General features: G+C 38.6%; 3 protein-coding genes across 5 annotated transcripts; 2 read left to right on the top strand and 1 right to left on the bottom strand.

Moving 5' to 3' along the window:
- Window positions 1-208: 208 nt before the first annotated feature.
- Window positions 209-13,240, bottom strand: LOC124405978 (cyclin-dependent kinase 12). Of its 3 annotated transcripts, XM_046881258.1 has the most exons (10): window positions 12,985-13,240; window positions 12,695-12,868; window positions 11,564-11,644; window positions 10,625-10,809; window positions 8,291-10,122; window positions 3,588-3,811; window positions 3,263-3,449; window positions 2,847-3,176; window positions 2,309-2,468; window positions 209-2,224 (listed from the first exon to the last, which is right to left on the bottom strand). In XM_046881258.1, the coding sequence occupies exons 3-10, from the start codon at window positions 11,564-11,566 to the stop codon at window positions 1,348-1,350; spliced, it is 3,798 nt and encodes a 1,265-aa protein (XP_046737214.1). In that variant the 5' UTR covers window positions 11,567-11,644; window positions 12,695-12,868; window positions 12,985-13,240; the 3' UTR covers window positions 209-1,347. The 3 variants fall into 3 exon arrangements, with proteins under 3 accessions (XP_046737214.1, XP_046737215.1, XP_046737213.1); XM_046881259.1 differs by lacking the exons at window positions 12,695-12,868; window positions 12,985-13,240 and adding an exon at window positions 12,043-12,688; XM_046881257.1 differs by lacking the exons at window positions 11,564-11,644; window positions 12,695-12,868; window positions 12,985-13,240 and adding an exon at window positions 11,300-11,399.
- An 81-nt stretch (window positions 13,241-13,321) lies between these two features.
- LOC124405980 (28S ribosomal protein S18b, mitochondrial) lies at window positions 13,322-14,486 on the top strand. Its single transcript, XM_046881261.1, has 5 exons — window positions 13,322-13,480; window positions 13,573-13,723; window positions 13,844-13,941; window positions 14,023-14,153; window positions 14,267-14,486. Exons 1-5 carry the CDS (start codon window positions 13,415-13,417, stop codon window positions 14,406-14,408), a joined length of 588 nt encoding a protein of 195 aa, XP_046737217.1. The 5' UTR covers window positions 13,322-13,414; the 3' UTR covers window positions 14,409-14,486.
- A 1-nt stretch (window position 14,487) lies between these two features.
- LOC124405979 (pyridine nucleotide-disulfide oxidoreductase domain-containing protein 1) lies at window positions 14,488-15,989 on the top strand. The gene has a single exon (XM_046881260.1). The coding sequence runs from the start codon at window positions 14,488-14,490 to the stop codon at window positions 15,883-15,885; it is 1,398 nt and encodes a 465-aa protein (XP_046737216.1). The 3' UTR covers window positions 15,886-15,989.
- The last annotated feature ends 105 nt before the right edge of the window (window positions 15,990-16,094 follow it).

The following is a 16,094-nucleotide window of genomic DNA, read 5'->3' as shown; positions in this document are numbered from 1 at the left end:
TGATGATATACTATTATTGTATATTAATAGCGAATTCATTCAAATGATAATAAAATTATAGGAATAAAAGTAAAATAATTTCAAACAAAGATAAACACAGTTCTTCTTTCATCAGAACATTTTTGACAAAAATTTGCCATTTGATGTTGATTGCCGATATACCGTTGTTTGGGTTTACAGTAAAATTTTAATAAAGTTTTAGTCAAACTAATTGTTTCAACCCATGTATTTCTTTGTAGCATCTGGTATTTAACAATCGAGGAAATTATATACAAACTTAATAATCAACCATGTACAAAAAGGTAAATACTACCCTCAACGTAAAACGTACAAAAAAACTTCTGTTGCAATTTTATTTTATGATTAATCCTTCAATCGCTTTTGATTCGATAAACTAATATATACCGTATTATTCCGAATATGAGCCGAGGTTTTTTACCTGTCGAAAATATCCTCATCTTACACGCTGACCCGTCTCTTGTGTGGATAACACGGAAAAACACCCTGAAATACTGTTTCAGAACTGGAGGCCGGTTCGTAATCGGAACACTACGGTAATATTAATCTAGACGATCTCTCAATTAAATATACATATACATTTTCCCGGCATCATTGTTTATCCAAATAAACACGGAATCTCTTCTATGTTTCACTGATGTAGATAAACGATTACTTAAAATCCATTATAATACAATCGTCTCAACTTGACGTTTTTCTTTAGTGCTCTTAATTATTGTTTATAGCATAGTCTTAAAACGCAGTCGCTCTCTGGATTTTTATAAACTAGGAAATTTATACAAAACTACACGATCCTAATATTTACACTAAACTTATGCACATTTCGTTTTGCAACATAGCAGTAACTGGTCCTCAATAAATGGGAAATCATTTTACATTTGAACTCAAGGTGTCCACATTTAACATGAGGCGTTCAAAGTAACCATGTATCAGATTACAAAAAAAAAAAAGAAAAATTGAAAAATCTACTTTCACCCATATTGTCGCCAATTCACAATTACTCGCTGTCATTACCCCAACATGCATTTGAAATGACGCATTTCCCGTCATGTATTTGATCCACTTTTTAGCTGCTTGCCAATCGTTTCACAGACTAGCAAAAATGTTTTAATAAAGGCTCTCGTTCTGCGGGTATCAGGCGAAAGAGTTGCGCAATATTAATCGAATAAATCCACAATACAATGACAGGTGATGTCAACTGTCGTACTCTTTATTCGCACCCACGCACAACAGCTCTTCCGCAGACCTCCATGTGTGCTCGAGGCAGCACATCATTTTTTTCACCATATTTGATTTTTCGCACCACCGATAAAACATTAACTAAACCGTTCAAAACGGCGGACAGTTCACACCAGGATGCAGGTATTGACACTTGTCACCTATTCTGCAATAACCATTCTTAGTAAATTGTCTGCAAATTGGCGGCTGCTTTCCATTTCCCCGCCAACCACCACCACCCCTCCAGCCACCTCTACCCGACATTGGACCCCCGCCTCCTCTGTACCATCCCTGTCCAGGTCCCCCCCGACCCATTCCTCCCGGACCTCCTCGCATCGGTCCTCCTCTCGGCCCACCTTGGAAATTTGGCCCCGGTCCTGGTCCGGGTCCAGGACCAGGTCCAAGCCCTGGGCCGTAGCCAGGAGGACCTTGAAAATTGTTTCCCATATTTCCAGGGCCGTATCCCATGTCGTCGGGTGGTCCCATCATACCGAATCCGTCTGGCTGGTTGAACATTGGTGGTCCCATCATTCCGGGAGGACCTAGAGGACCATCAGGGCCTGGAGGATAGCCACCTTGCATATTTGGCATTCCTACATCAGGGACAACAACTTTTCCGTCTCCAGTTCGCCAGCCTCCACCCCCACTGGGCATTGGCCCTGCCATATCAGGGCCCATTGGGCCCATTTGGCCCATTGGACCCATTGGCCCTGGCCCCATCATTTGTTGGGGAATTTGTGCCATGGGAGGCATCGGGCCCTGGGGTCCCATGCCACCTAGCATTGGCTGCTGATTATGAGGGAAAGGAGGGAATGGGTAGGCTGGCACAACAGGTGCCTGGAATAATTGAGGTTTCGGCTCTGGCCAAGGCATTGACGTAAAGTCCTTTTCACTCTCCTTGTTACCCGTCAAGTCATCCAATGGTATAATCTTTGGATCAGTCATGGGGTGACGTTCCTCATCAGGTTCAGCTGGAGAGTCCGGAATCCTGAAAGGAAAAGGAAAAGTTAGCGTGTCCTGAAGCATAAAGTGTGTGCGAGAATAATGTTGGTGCTGTTATATTTAAACTTACATGCTGCGATTGAAGTACAATGCCTGAAGAATTCCTTTCTCCCTAGCATACTGCACGTCCTTCTCTCGGCTATTTTTCCCATGCTCGACCAGCGCCGGCGGTAAATCAATCGGGATCAACGGCTTCCAAGTTGTCTTTTCCTCCATTAGATCTTCTGTACCTGAAATGCACAAAAAAAAACATGAATCTTTCAGCATTTAAGTTGGCAAATTCAGGTAAGAACTTGACGAGAAAACGTAGTATATTTATTGGAAAATGTGAAGTATTTTAAAGTGAATGTGCTCCACCTTCTGCTTTCTATGTAGAATATTTACAATTGTTAATTTTTCTTTAATTCTATTTCACGCAATATGCAGAATTTGATGCAGAAGTTATTTTGATATATTCTTGCAACTGAAGAAAAAAAAATTGACGAGATCACAAACAAAATAAAAACATTAAGAAATAAGAGTTAATTACTATTCTTGATCAATTGTTTAGGTTCGAATTTGAATAAGATTTCAATACGATTCATTGATGTACGTGAATAATAACTTACTCAGCTTTCTTGCCATCTGGAAAGCTTCCCTTTCGTTTTGCTTCTCCATTTGCTTGGCGTCGGTGAAAGTCTTGGTGACATTGACCCTCTCTGTTTCGTCGAGCTCGAAGTACCTTATAGATTCGAGGTCAGTCTTCCACTTCAGAGTTTTCTTTGGCCCCTTGCGTTTCTGGGCGAGCAAAACACTCTTCAGGCCGTTTACGAACCGTACCTCGTGGGTCGGACTCGAATCCCCCTTATCTTTACGGTCGGACTCCGACGTTTCCGGCGTCGTCACCGACGGCGAACTTGATCCCTTGTTGTCCTCGATTTCGTCGTCCGGTGTAGGTGCTGTAAAATGAACACATAATTGATGAATAAAATACGTTGTTATGCAGTAAGGTGATCATATACGGTGAAAACACAAAAGTACTCACTCGTGGATCTCTCCTCCTCCTCCTCCTCCTCCTGATTATGCTGTTCTCTGCTCTCTTTAGAATCTTTAACGTTTTTGTCATCGATGGATTCACTTTCATCCTTTTCCTTTTTAACCTCCTCTTTAATATCCTCCTCCTTATCTTTCTTCTCTTTGTCTTCTTCCGTTTCGAGCGTGTCTTGATAAAACTGTGCAAAGAGACAGTACATAATTAATTAATTAATTTAGATAAAGCCCTGACAAGGTAATTTCACCCCGAGGAACCGTCTTATTCAGCATAAATTAGGCGTTTAATTTCATAATATAATAATTGCCCGTAAAAATACCTTGAAGTTGGGCTTAACGACCACCGGAGATTTTTCGTCAGGACCCAACGGCGACGACGGCGGCGGAGTCCCATCCCGTCCCTCTCCCTGCACTTCTTGTTTCTTAGAGTCAGGCGCCCCATCCTTCGAGAGCGACGTCCTCCTCTTTCGCTTACGTGGTTCTTTACTCTTTGTTGATGCAGTCAGGGCGTCCATGAACATGTCACTCTCTTGAAGGACCATAGCTGTAAAAAAGAAAAGAAATCACAATTAAGTTTTCGGCATAAGATAAGACTGTCTTGGTATTACAATCTAAAAGTCGAGACAACGCGTTCATCTCAGCGGCTGAAAGAAATAACGACATAATACGAAAGCTTGCTCGTAATGTTCCGTAAAGAAACAAGGATAAGCTGAAAAAAGAGAAAATGTATATATTTTGAAGGCTCGAAGAACTTCATTCTGGCGAGTGACGACACAAGTTTATTTTCTTCACATTGCTAATATTGAATATTTAAAAACTGAAAAAGTTCTAACTACTTCCTTTGGACGAATGGGAAATAATTTTCTAGAACAACTGGTTGGCGAATGAAATAAGGAGGTCCGCGTGCCCTGAAACGTTGAGAAATAATCAGTATTATTACAGATGATGATAAGCTGTTCGTAACCACGGAAAGTCCTTCATCAAGTTGGAACGATGAGCTCAGATCTAAATCGTGCTTTTCCAAACTTCAGCGGGAACCTAGTTACAATCGGTTTGCTTCAACAGAAATGGAAAGTCAGGCAGAAATTATAAGATTTCAGCGAGCTCAAATTCTGCAGACAATTTACTTATGTTTAATTGGATTCACTGTAAGTTCCTTCGATAAAATATTAACCTGGATGAGATAAATTTAACTTGATTTAGCAGCGACACGCACATTAATCAACAGGTGACGCGTATTTTTAAATAATTTACCGAAAGGTGTATTTTACACTTACGCATACAGCGTATTTTTACAAAAACATGTATTGAATAATTATGCAACGGTAACACAAAGTCGACACCTTACAGTAATTATCAATTCCATTTACAGAACGTAAATGGGCGCAAAAACAGCCGCCATATTAGTAATCGTTAACAAATTCGTTTTTTCAATAATATTACTGATAGCATCGACTTTGTGTTTAATAATACAGTTACATGTGTAAAACTGTACAAAGTGGAACAAGTACACGTCGTGATCTTTCATCATTCGATACAAAAATATTTGGCCGTAAAAATGTTATGGAGTGGAAATTAATACATAGTAAATGAGGGATAATACATGGGTTTTATGCAAATTTATTTTATTTATTTTAAAACTATGTTATTGATAAAAAGTAATTGTATATTGATCTGAATGCTTACAGACTAGGAATTAATTAATAACTTGTATGGTTCAACCGACCTAATTAATCGAAATCAAAGTAAAAACTAAAAGATATTGTTTAATTGCCGGGTAGGGATCATTCACGCAAGGTGAGTCAACGGCAGGGCCTAATGCTACCGAGACGGTTAGTACACCAGCGTCCCGACGTCTCTCAACACAACGAGTTAAAAACATCGGCCCCGCGGGCTCGACAGAGACTGAAACTAAATTCAAACCTGAGAAGCAGTTCAATCGCTTCATGATGTCTTCAAACAATTCGCAAAGAGCGATAAATGTACGTCGAATCAATAAGAAGTGTTATTTCTATCGAAGGCTTTCATTCGTCAGATATTTACGCGTCAAGTTATCACATGAGTTCGAAACATAATTAATACCCTCATAGGAGTTGGCAATTTTCTTTCGATGAATAAACAAAATCCTAAGCCAGAATTGTTTCAATGAACTCTGTTTACGTATATTAACATATCTTTGCAATATTTGTTATAATACACGACTGTACTTTTATCGACGATTCACTATACTGAAAACCGAGATTTGTTTAGTCAAGTTTTTTTCTCAAATTTATCCATTTGCTCAGAGCTATATGGGTGCCAAATCTTTGCGGGAAAATAAATTTGATAAAACAGGCTTGAAATCCAAGTAGCGTGAAATTCTGTGCAACATGTTTTCGTCAATCGATGCGTGGCCGACGTTTGCAGTTCAAAAAAAAAATCATTTCCCATTGTAAAATGATTTTATATCTATACATAATCCGATTATGCAATTTGCATCTTCACTTCGTTTTCTCCGATCGATTAACATAATTTTTAAACAATGAATATGTTTAACAGTTTCGTCAAGTTGAACGAATATATCACCATTTTATATGGTTAGAGTGGATTCTTTGGTTATTCCGAGATCATTATTAACGTTGCTTTTCTCTTTTCACGCGTTTTCGATCGATATCCAATTTGTGAGCCAGTATAACTGCTTGTCTTTGTATGCGAAATTAGTGACTGCAGGTAGTCTGCTGCGGTCATTTTTAATTTGTTTTAAAACATGAAACGATTCAAGTGACGTATTCATAAGTCGCCGTACGATGATAGAAGATTTCTTCGCCTTGCCGGCAATTCGAGACCCCCGTACGCAGTAAATGGGGTGACGCCCGTGACGTCACAGCGTCCGATCCATCTTCCTGAATAGAACGCCGTATCGGATGTTGCATCATCACCTGATGCCTTTCTCGATCGTAAACAATTATATTTATTTACATACAATTATCAATCTCTCCACGTTTAATACTTCTTCAGCAAATATTCGACACGTACTTTGTCCCGCGTGCGTGAAGAAAAGGTTTGATCCAAGATTTTTTAATGATCGAATAAACTACATTGTGTAATATCCACTGGTGGAGTGGATAAGTATGTCTGAACGTTAAGATTAAAGTAGGAGTTTATTCATCAATTAAAACCTTACGGTTGAATTATTCAATTATTGAAATCGGCACTAGCGAAACAAAAATCTGTGTTGGTATAGATGTACGTACTGCAAAATTGCACATACGTTAATTTTTTTAAAGAACACAAAATATTAGTATGAGTAGAAAATATTCGCTTTTGTTCGCGCAGTCAGCGGTAATGTGAAAGAAAACATTCTTATCTCGGCTCCTGTTTTGAATTTCATCACTTCTGGGTGAGTGACGTCACGTGCAGCGCTGTACCGCGCTGCGGCAATTATTGCAACTTACATAAATTCAAATTCACGAAAATTGTGTACTTTAAACGCAGGCTCGAACGAAAACTGCTTACGGAAATCAAAATTGAGTAAATAGAAGCCGTGAATCTGTGACTTTTGGTACTAATGTAGTACTATTTCAAGTGAAATGTCAACTTTTTCGAATGAAGAGACTACGTTATGACATTGAGATTGGCTATAATCTGAAGTAGGCTGTACGAGGTGAACGACGATAGAAATCTATTAGCAAAAACTTCTTCGAACCGAAAGGATGGAAGCCTGGAGCCTCGGTCGTAATCATGGGTGTACCTTTCTGAGACAGTACGTACGTATGTATGTGTATGTGTGCGCATGTATATGCAAGTTTGCGGAGATCGAGATAATTATATATATCAGCAGAAACCCATAATATTTATGTTTCCAAATTTCTGATAAAATTTATTTCAACGAATAAAAAAGGGTGTACATTTACAAGGAGAAATTATTGATAGACAAAAGTTTAGTTAATCGCCTTACCTACAATAGATACGGTCACTTTAGGTGATTTATGGCCAACTTGCCCGCGTGTTTTAAAAACTTCAAACGCTCCAACCGCACCAACGGAACGTCTAGTAGCAGCGATACATTTTTGAAATGATGAATGAGTTTTTCTCAATTTCTAGTTGATGTTTTTTTCAGTTGTCGTTTTCTCACAACTTATAGTCGACAGATCAACATATCGCGAAATGACAGTCGCTTATACTTTCACTATTTTATTAGTATTTTAGTTATTATTTTATCGAAGGTTACCTGCAGGAATCTTCTTAATTTATGTTAAAAACACCATAGGATGATGAGCCGATCTCATTTTGATCTTCTTTCTTCCACATGTGAATGCAGATTAATCATTTTGGCAAACGAAATTTCCAAGTGGCTGTATGATCCAATGCTGTTGGTTTTTCTTGCTGTTAGCTAAGAGTGATCCAACTTTGCTAAGTTGTGGAGAAACTAGAAGTTGCTTTTAGGGGGCAATTGAGTATATAGGGTTGAAATAGGGGAAGGAACAAAATTCAGAGATGCCTGTAAAAAGTCTTACATTATTAGGTCATATTATATATATGTCATATGGAATAAAAAAAATCGAATTATTCGAAATAGGTCGAGCAACAGAAAATAACCGTTCAGCTGCAAATTGTCCTCCACACATCCACCTGCAAACTCAACATTCAGAAGTTAGTAGTACATAAAATATATAGGTATGCTGAAATCTCTAGCCATTTTGAAATATTGTCGCATGTATATTAAAACGTTAAATAGAGAGTTCACAGAAAAATAAGCACTACATCGTTTTTAATGTAGCAAATTTAGACAAACTATTATAAATTGCTAAAATTTGATTTATACTTGTTTCGGATTCATACGTGTTTCTGAACCAATTGGATATTTCCATAGGACACAATAATGGGTAAATAAGTGCTAGCTTAGAAATTCTGAAAAAAGATTGGTATGCCAGGAACAAAACAGTTAAAACTACCCATTTTCTGTGAATGCAATAATGATGTATAATAAAAACGCCATCAATAACTGAATTAATTAAAATCGGAGATACCGATATATACTTACGTTTGGGTTTGGGTGGAATGAGCTTGATGCCTCCTTTCTTGTCTTCAATTGGCGGCGGTGTTGCCGGAGAGTCTAGCGATAGCCTGGCTCGTTTGTCTGGTAATGGAATATTTTCCCTTGGTGGAGAAGGCCTCTTAATGGCAGACAGTTTGGGAGGTATAAGTTTCTTGTCCAAAGGTGTGTTTGGTTTTTTGGCGGACCTAGGAGGTGGGGGTTTGACTTCTTCCTCTAATCCTGTAGACCTAAATTTAGAATTGAACGTTTTGACCGTCTTAGGACGAGATGTTTCCAGCAAACTTTTTCTGGTTTCGATAGACATTGAAATATTTCTTTTCTCCGGTATCAAGCCTTTTTTCCCATCAGTCTTTTCTTTCTGCTCTTTTGCGCTATCTTTAGATTCTGTTGACAGTTTTCTGGATGGTGATAAAGAGGATTTCACTGTGCTCGAACTATCACTTGATTGTTTAAGTTCATCCTCTGCCCTTTTTTTTGGTATCTTTCCCATTTTTACGCTCAGCGCCTGACCTTGGACTTTTTCCAGTGTGGCCTTATCCTTTTCTGCCTGGTCCTTCTTCAGCTTCTCCTTCTCCCGCTCCCGGTCAGTTTTACCTGCTTTCGAAGAAGAGGATGAGGAAGAACTGTGCTTGCTGGAACTAGAACGATGCCTGTCTTTTTCCTTAGAAGATGATTTATCCTTAGAACTGGAGCCCTTTGACCCGTCCGAACTTGATCTATGGGAGCCTGATGATCTGTGGGAACTTGAACTTGAACGATGCGAGCTTGAACCATGTTTTGACGAACTCCGAGATGATGAACTATGACTACTTAATCTTTTATCCGAACTACTGCTGGACTTTTTATCATCCCTTTTATGAAAATCCCGATTTTCTTTGTCACTAGACTTGTTACAGTCACTACTAACACCTTCCTTCGCATCTTTACTACTATTGTCCTTACTATCCTCGCTATTTATTCCAATATTAATGTCTTTAGAACTAGCTACCGAATCTTTCACTTCACTAGATAAATGGTTAGAGTTATCAAGGACCAGTTCTTGACCATCGACCAGTGTTCCTTGAATTGTTTCTTCAATCGTTCCGATATCGTCCTGCGTTGTAAAATCTTCCTTGATATCGCCGTTAACTCTATTTTCGTTGTTTGAAGCCAATACATTGTTAATATTCGCAGGGTCCGTTTCTACCTTAGCTAAAACTTGTTTACCATCACGAATTGTTATCTTATAAACAGGCAGTGATTGCTGGTGGTGTTGCTGCTGTTGCTGCTGCTGTGAAGAGGGTACTAAAAAATACTGCTTCTGGGAATTTTTTGTCACAGTTTGAAGATCGCACTGCTGAGGCCTTTGGAGCTGCTGAAGTTTATCTTTTAGCTGCGTAACATTGCTTGTATTTTCAGTATAATCCGTCAATTGGATTTTATTGCCGTGGAGGTCACCATTCTCGTTAGTATGATTGCTGATGTTATTCGTCCTTCCAGTCTGTTGCTGGACAGGTAGCGACTGGCTTTGGCCAATCAAAGTTTGAATGGGCAAAGTCATGATGTCTGAGGGCACAGAATTTGGTGCCGCTTCACCCTTTACAATCTTCAACCATTGTTCGACTAACCGACTTGCCAACGCCCTGACTACATGATGGCTACCTTCTTTGGAAAGACCTTTTATCAACTTTGGACAATTATTAGTTTTCAGACGCTCAACGTCAACAGGACAGAGAAGAAGCAGCTCTAGCAATTCCTGAATCAGAGCCCAGTTTTTTGCTACGATTCCATCTGTCAACCACATGTGAACTAGATTCCACCCCCCTGCGCCCATGAATCTGGAACAGAAGTGATTCCCGTGACTTAGAAGGGAAAACTCTGACAGATTCCACATTCGAATTCACGTCAAAAACACTAGGCGCATATACTTCCAAATATTTCCCTTACTTTTCATAGGAGCTAAAAGGGTATTACATGTGAAGAAATAAATAAATTGGTAAAAAAAAACAACTATTCCTTAATCCTTAACTCACTACTGAAATTTTTGGTGCGGTTCCAACAGATCATTACTGTGCACTCTCAAGTACTCAAAGTATCTTACTTCTTGTGCAACAACAATCTGCTGAAACAACTGAGTGCAAAATTTATGGCAAAGAAGGTGCATGCGGGTCCTTATCTCTCAGATATTATACCATATTATAAAAATTTATATTTGTAAGTGCTTGAAAATATCGCATCCTTGAGTTTAAAATTTCGTACCATCTAAGTAATTCGTTGAATAGTCTTCGTGAATTTTCAAATCTGAAGAGGTAATGATTTTATATTAAACATGGTACTTACTGGCCCAGGAGATCGGTGTTGGTGGTTTTCAGGATCTGAATGTAGATACATTTTGAAACAAGCTTTTTCGAAAACTTCGTCATTAGGCTTGCTAAACGCTGGACTTCGTCGTTGCTCTTTATGCCTCCCGTAGGACCCAAAAGAACACTGAGACACTTCAGCAGCTGTAGCGGATCAATACGGGGCTGTAAAAAATAATTATTAAAAAATACGACTCAAAATATCAACCCTGAATACCACACCATTTATCTTACAAAAGTAAAATAAGGCTGTAATGATAATAATCAGTTCGTATTTTTTTCGAGCTAGAAAATTAATCCAAAATTTATTTATACAGCCAATCATTGATACACTCATCGTAATAGTTGCAAGCAAAACAGTATGCCAGTACTTGTTATGCAATCATGAAAACTTGTGGGCGTCTGTCATGAGGCGAAACTTTATGAGTGGGGGGGTATAATTTGTGTGAGAATGTGAAAGGGACGTGTAAGTAAACGAATAATCATGCTTTTGAATACTACTAATATTGATTTTCAAGAAAAAAAAACTTTGGTCGAATAATCTTGTTTGTGGAATTTATATTAGCCACGTCCGCATATCGCGTGGCATTAAACCAGTTATGGGGACGAAAAAGCGAATGGCGCACTAGTTCAGATTGAAATTGATGAGTAATACCTTCATATGCTAGCTATACTGAACATTTGACGAATGACGAAACGACGGAGACAACGCGTGAGGCCCGAATGGCGAATCAGGAAAAAGGTTATTGATCTACACTATCTGTGGTAGGGATTCTACGCTACTAGCGCCATCACCGATGGTGGCGCTACCTTTTAGGAAATAGTTGAACCGGGAAAAGCGATGGCGGCCGGTGAAAAAAAAAAAATGAAAATAAAACTAATCAGATCACGATTACGAGGAATAATATGACCAACTCACCATTTTGTTAGTGCTCGGATTTCCTCGATGATTTATTCTAATATCCGGGTGGCAGACGAAGAATCATCCCGAAATCTGTAACTGAACACAAAATTTCCCGTTTACCGATGATGACGCATCACGGATGTAGTACATCGCCGCCATTTTAAATGCCCCCGCCTTTAGCCAACGCGACACGAAAGCCTGAATACTTCAAGTACATGTTACAGATATCTACGCAACCTAGCATACGAATTATACCTACGAGTTTATCAATACAATTTCTTTTTATGCTTGACTATGGGACTGCTTATAACTCATTTGATCCAAGCATCGCTCTGTGCAACTTGATATTTGTGAAAACGAACGCCCTTGTTAACACGGAAACCGTATCCCAGTCATCGATCCCGTACGGAATCAAAGATTAAACACATGTATCAACGTTATTCAAAATCCTGCCAGTAAATAATTGATCCATTCGTAATTTAGCTCCTATTTACCATTATAGTGATATATGTGGGAAGTAAAATTAGCTATTATTCTGCTAAAAATAATAAAAATGCGAATGCGGAATTTTCTCCTGCGGCAAACGACCCTCGCTCGAAAGCAGACTGGCAAGATCGCGTCATTGCGCACCTGTTCTGCGCACTGCGCCTTCCGTCCCCACCCTCGCGTTAGCCAACCAGAGAGGAGAACGGACGCGGTTACCAACGCACACATCGACGCGATCTATTTATAACCATGGAGCGGCGTTATTATTATGTTTATTATTGACCTTCTTATGATTATTATGGGCGGCGTGATCATTATTATTATTTCGACATTTTACGCATCAATTCGAGAAAAACTCAGTTAAAATCTCATTTCTTATGACACTTTTCAACACTCGGGATATACCTCGGGCAGCGTTCAAATTTTGCGGTTCACTATAAAAAATTTTTTTTTTTTTTTCTCGTTTCATAGTGGAAATTTTCACCTTGCCAAAACGATCATGTGTAGGCGTAACGTTTGAGAAATCACGCGTAAGGATGAGTCAACGCCTAACATATGGGGAATAAAGAGGATTCAAGGCCCCACCCAACCCGCTATACAGCTGACCAATTCTACTTATAAAAATTTTTACGATTATCGGCCGATCGACAAGCCACTCACATTTGTTCAATAATCAATCCTTTTTTAAGAACAACGAATTCACAGTTATGTAGGAGAAATCAAATATTTTTCCTATACACGAAATATCCATGCCGGAGGCCTCTGGCTTCGGAGGGATGCTAGGAAACTGTCAGCGATATCTCCGAGTCATTTATCTCCGAGTTGAGCAGCCATCTGCAATTAAAAACCACGATAGGTTATTCTCCGTTATATGGGCTTCGCTCTGTCCTCAGTATCTTCTAATTTTCTTCCCGAAAGAACACAAAAACTTACAAAATAAATTTCCTCACCTAATTTTGCACGTACCACTCGCTGCTTAGGTCAATCCAAAAATGATATTTCCGGGACCCAAGTCAAATCAAGAACAAAATCGTAAAATTGCTTCAAACTGTTGAAGAGTATTCCGTCATCATACAATTAGTCTCTGTTCTTAATTATTCGAGAAATATCATCTGCTCGTCGTCAAAACGGCCAACTGTATCTCAATTAATTTGTAGTTCTTTTGACTCCATTACTACGTGATGACGCGACGGATATACTCGAATGACGCACGTCGCACACGATCGTAAAATAAAATTTCTCTTGCAGACAACGTCTCACAGCGCCATCTACTGTAAATCTTTACATCGTCATTCACTACATCTACTATCACGTGATATCAGCGCTATTCCATTACATATTATTTTAACACCCCCTGTAATTTTCAATAAAATACAAAGAATGTCACTCATCTTAACAGCGTTACGTGGAACGAATGCAATATTTCGTACCAGTTACACTAACAAGGTAACATATTTGGCCCGTTTTCAAATATTGTACTCCCCGGCACAGTGCGTAACCTATAAAATTCTTAGAAACTTTCGTTATTCAATGTTTAGGTTTTAACACCGCGGTGTCTTTCCGTGAGCTCACCTGTCCTCAGCGACGCAGAGGCAACCCCTGATAAGCCTAAGAAAGCTAGAGACCCAGCTAAGGATCGATCTGTAAAACACTCGTACGAAACAAGCATCAGATACCTCGCCAGCAACGGTGAATTTATTTTTCACATGTTCTAAAAATCTGTAATTAGCTGTGATCGATTGTTTAGCTCTATCCTTTTTCTGCCCGTGGGATGGTTCAGGAAATTGAACTCCTGTATGGTTTTTCTAGCATATCACACCACTTACGGAACTGATCCTGTATGGAAACAATATAGGAGGAACCACAAGGGAGCAATACCGCCAAGAAAAACAAGAAAAACTTGCATTGTAGGTATACTACTTTTAGTTTCTGCAATAAAGAATAACATACATAGTACTGGTTCTTCTAATTTTTCGGTTTGTTCACAGAGATACCAGCAAATTGCAACAGGAAGCCCCTGCCCAATTTGTAGAGATGAATATCTTGTTTTAGATCACAGGAACCCAGAGTTGCTGAAACAGTTCATTTCCGAACACAATGGCGCCGTTCTAAGTTACTCGTAAGTAATCATCAGTGAGTAAAGTTAATGGTTGCTTTTTGCATCACCCATAAAATACACTCTCTGTTCACTACGCAATGAATGTCTATGTTACTCTAAAATTCTAATTTCAGAAAAACTGGACTTTGCCAAAAAAAACATCAGGAGTTACTTGTATCTATCGCAAGAGCAAAAAACTTTGGAACTATAACGTATGATGTACCCTTCAGACAATACGATTACTCTGAATGGTACAAGCCAGACTCTAATGCCTAAACTAGATCGTTTCATGCTCTGAAAACTTAAAAAAAAATCTGATTAGTAATATTCAGTAATAAATGAACCCGTGAACAACATGGACTCGACTTTTATTATAATTGGAGGTGGAATTGCCGGGGTATCGTGCGCTGAAGGTTTGGCCTTTTTAGCTCCAGAAGAAAAGGTTGTGTTAATCACTGCTAGTTCCCTGATTAAAGCTGTAACAAATATTGTACCAATTAGTCAAAACTTAACGCAATTCGACGTGGAAGAACGTAATATGGTAACTTTAACTGAAATGCACCCTTCTGTCTCTGTTGTTCATGACTTGGTTGTAAGAGTGGATAATGAAAATAAATTCGTCGAAACTGAATCGGGACAAGTAATCAAATACAAAAAATTATGCTTATGTACCGGAGCAAGGCCCAAGCTTATAACTGAAAATAATCCTTACGTAATTGGCATAAGGGACACAGAGTCTGTGGAAAATTTTTCCTCAAAAATTAAAAATGCTAAAAGAATTGTAGTTGTCGGTAATGGTGGCATAGCCACTGAAATAGTTCACGAAATACGGGGAGTTGAAATTATTTGGGTAATAAAAGATAAACATATTTCTGCTACCTTTGTAGACCCTGGGGCAGCTGAATTTTTCCAAAATAAGTTGACTCAGAGAAATGATGAGTCAGAATGTGGTAAAGTTGTGAAGCGAATGAAATACACTGTTTCAGAAGGTCAAGTAAATAAAGGGGGCGCTGCTTTAGGCCCTGACTGGCATAGTAGTTATAACATCAAAGGAACATCTGTAGATTCAAGCAAAATACAAATTGAGTATGAATGCGAAATTATTGGAGTATCAAGCGAAAAACAAAATAATGAAGAATGGCCAATTTATGCAGAACTTACCAATGGTAAAGTTATAGGTTGCGATTTCATTGTATCTGCAACAGGCGTTGTTCCAAATTCTACCCTAAACGGGTTAGAAGAACTAAATAAAGGGGAAGATGGTGGTATTTTGGTCGATTCGAAGCTACAGACTTCTAAAAAAGATTTATTTGCTGCTGGGGATGTTTGTACAGTAAACTGGACTCTGGCAAAACATTGGTTTCAAATGAGACTCTGGACTCAAGCTTTGCAAATGGGTCGGTATGCTGCTAAGTCTATGGCTTGTGATTTAAAGGGTGAAGATTTTTACCAAGACTTTTGTTTTGAACTTTTCACACATGTGACAAAATTTTTTGGGTTCAAAGTTGTCCTACTAGGGCTTTACAATGGGCAAAAATTGAATGGCAGTTACGAAATATTATTACGAATGACAAAGAATGTAGAGTACATCAAGTTAATATTGAAAGATGGTAAATTAATGGGAGCTGTCCTCATTGGAGAAACCGACTTGGAAGAAATGTGCGAAAACCTGATCTTGAATCAACTCGATTTAACTGTTTATGGAGAAGACTTGTTAAACCCTGACATAGATGTGGAAGATTATTTTGATTGAGCTCAAAAATTAAATTGAATTTTTGCATGTGAAATTTGTATTTGTGTGCACGAAGCAGAGAAACTTTGAATAAATAGATGTATTTTTCATTTTTTCAATTACACCTGATTGTAAACTCTAATAATATAACGTTATCCATTCCAAGACATGTGAACATACATTACAAAATCAGTTAAATTCAATTGGATGTAAGATTTGCAATTATTTGT

Source organism: Diprion similis, chromosome 4, assembly GCF_021155765.1.
Source record: "Diprion similis isolate iyDipSimi1 chromosome 4, iyDipSimi1.1, whole genome shotgun sequence".
Classification (NCBI taxonomy): Eukaryota; Metazoa; Arthropoda; class Insecta; order Hymenoptera; family Diprionidae; genus Diprion; species Diprion similis.
The sequence above is the reverse complement of the archived record's forward strand: the minus strand, read 5'-3'. Positions and strand labels throughout refer to the sequence as shown.

Excerpts from the sequence above, each read along its gene's own strand:
- LOC124405978 (XM_046881257.1), bottom strand. Across the intron at positions 10,123-10,624 it reads AACACCGATCTCCTGGGCCA|ATTCATGGGCGCAGGGGGGT; the intron begins GTAAGTACCATG and ends CTTCTGTTCCAG. Across the intron at positions 3,450-3,587 it reads TCGTTAAGCCCAACTTCAAG|TTTTATCAAGACACGCTCGA; the intron begins GTATTTTTACGG and ends CTCTTTGCACAG.
- LOC124405980 (XM_046881261.1), top strand. The coding sequence starts at position 13,415 with ATGTCACTCATCTTAACAGCGTTACGTGGAACGAATGCAATATTTCGT. Across the intron at positions 13,481-13,572 it reads GTACCAGTTACACTAACAAG|GTTTTAACACCGCGGTGTCT; the intron begins GTAACATATTTG and ends TTCAATGTTTAG. Across the intron at positions 14,154-14,266 it reads GGCGCCGTTCTAAGTTACTC|AAAAACTGGACTTTGCCAAA; the intron begins GTAAGTAATCAT and ends TTCTAATTTCAG.
- LOC124405979 (XM_046881260.1), top strand. The coding sequence starts at position 14,488 with ATGGACTCGACTTTTATTATAATTGGAGGTGGAATTGCCGGGGTATCG.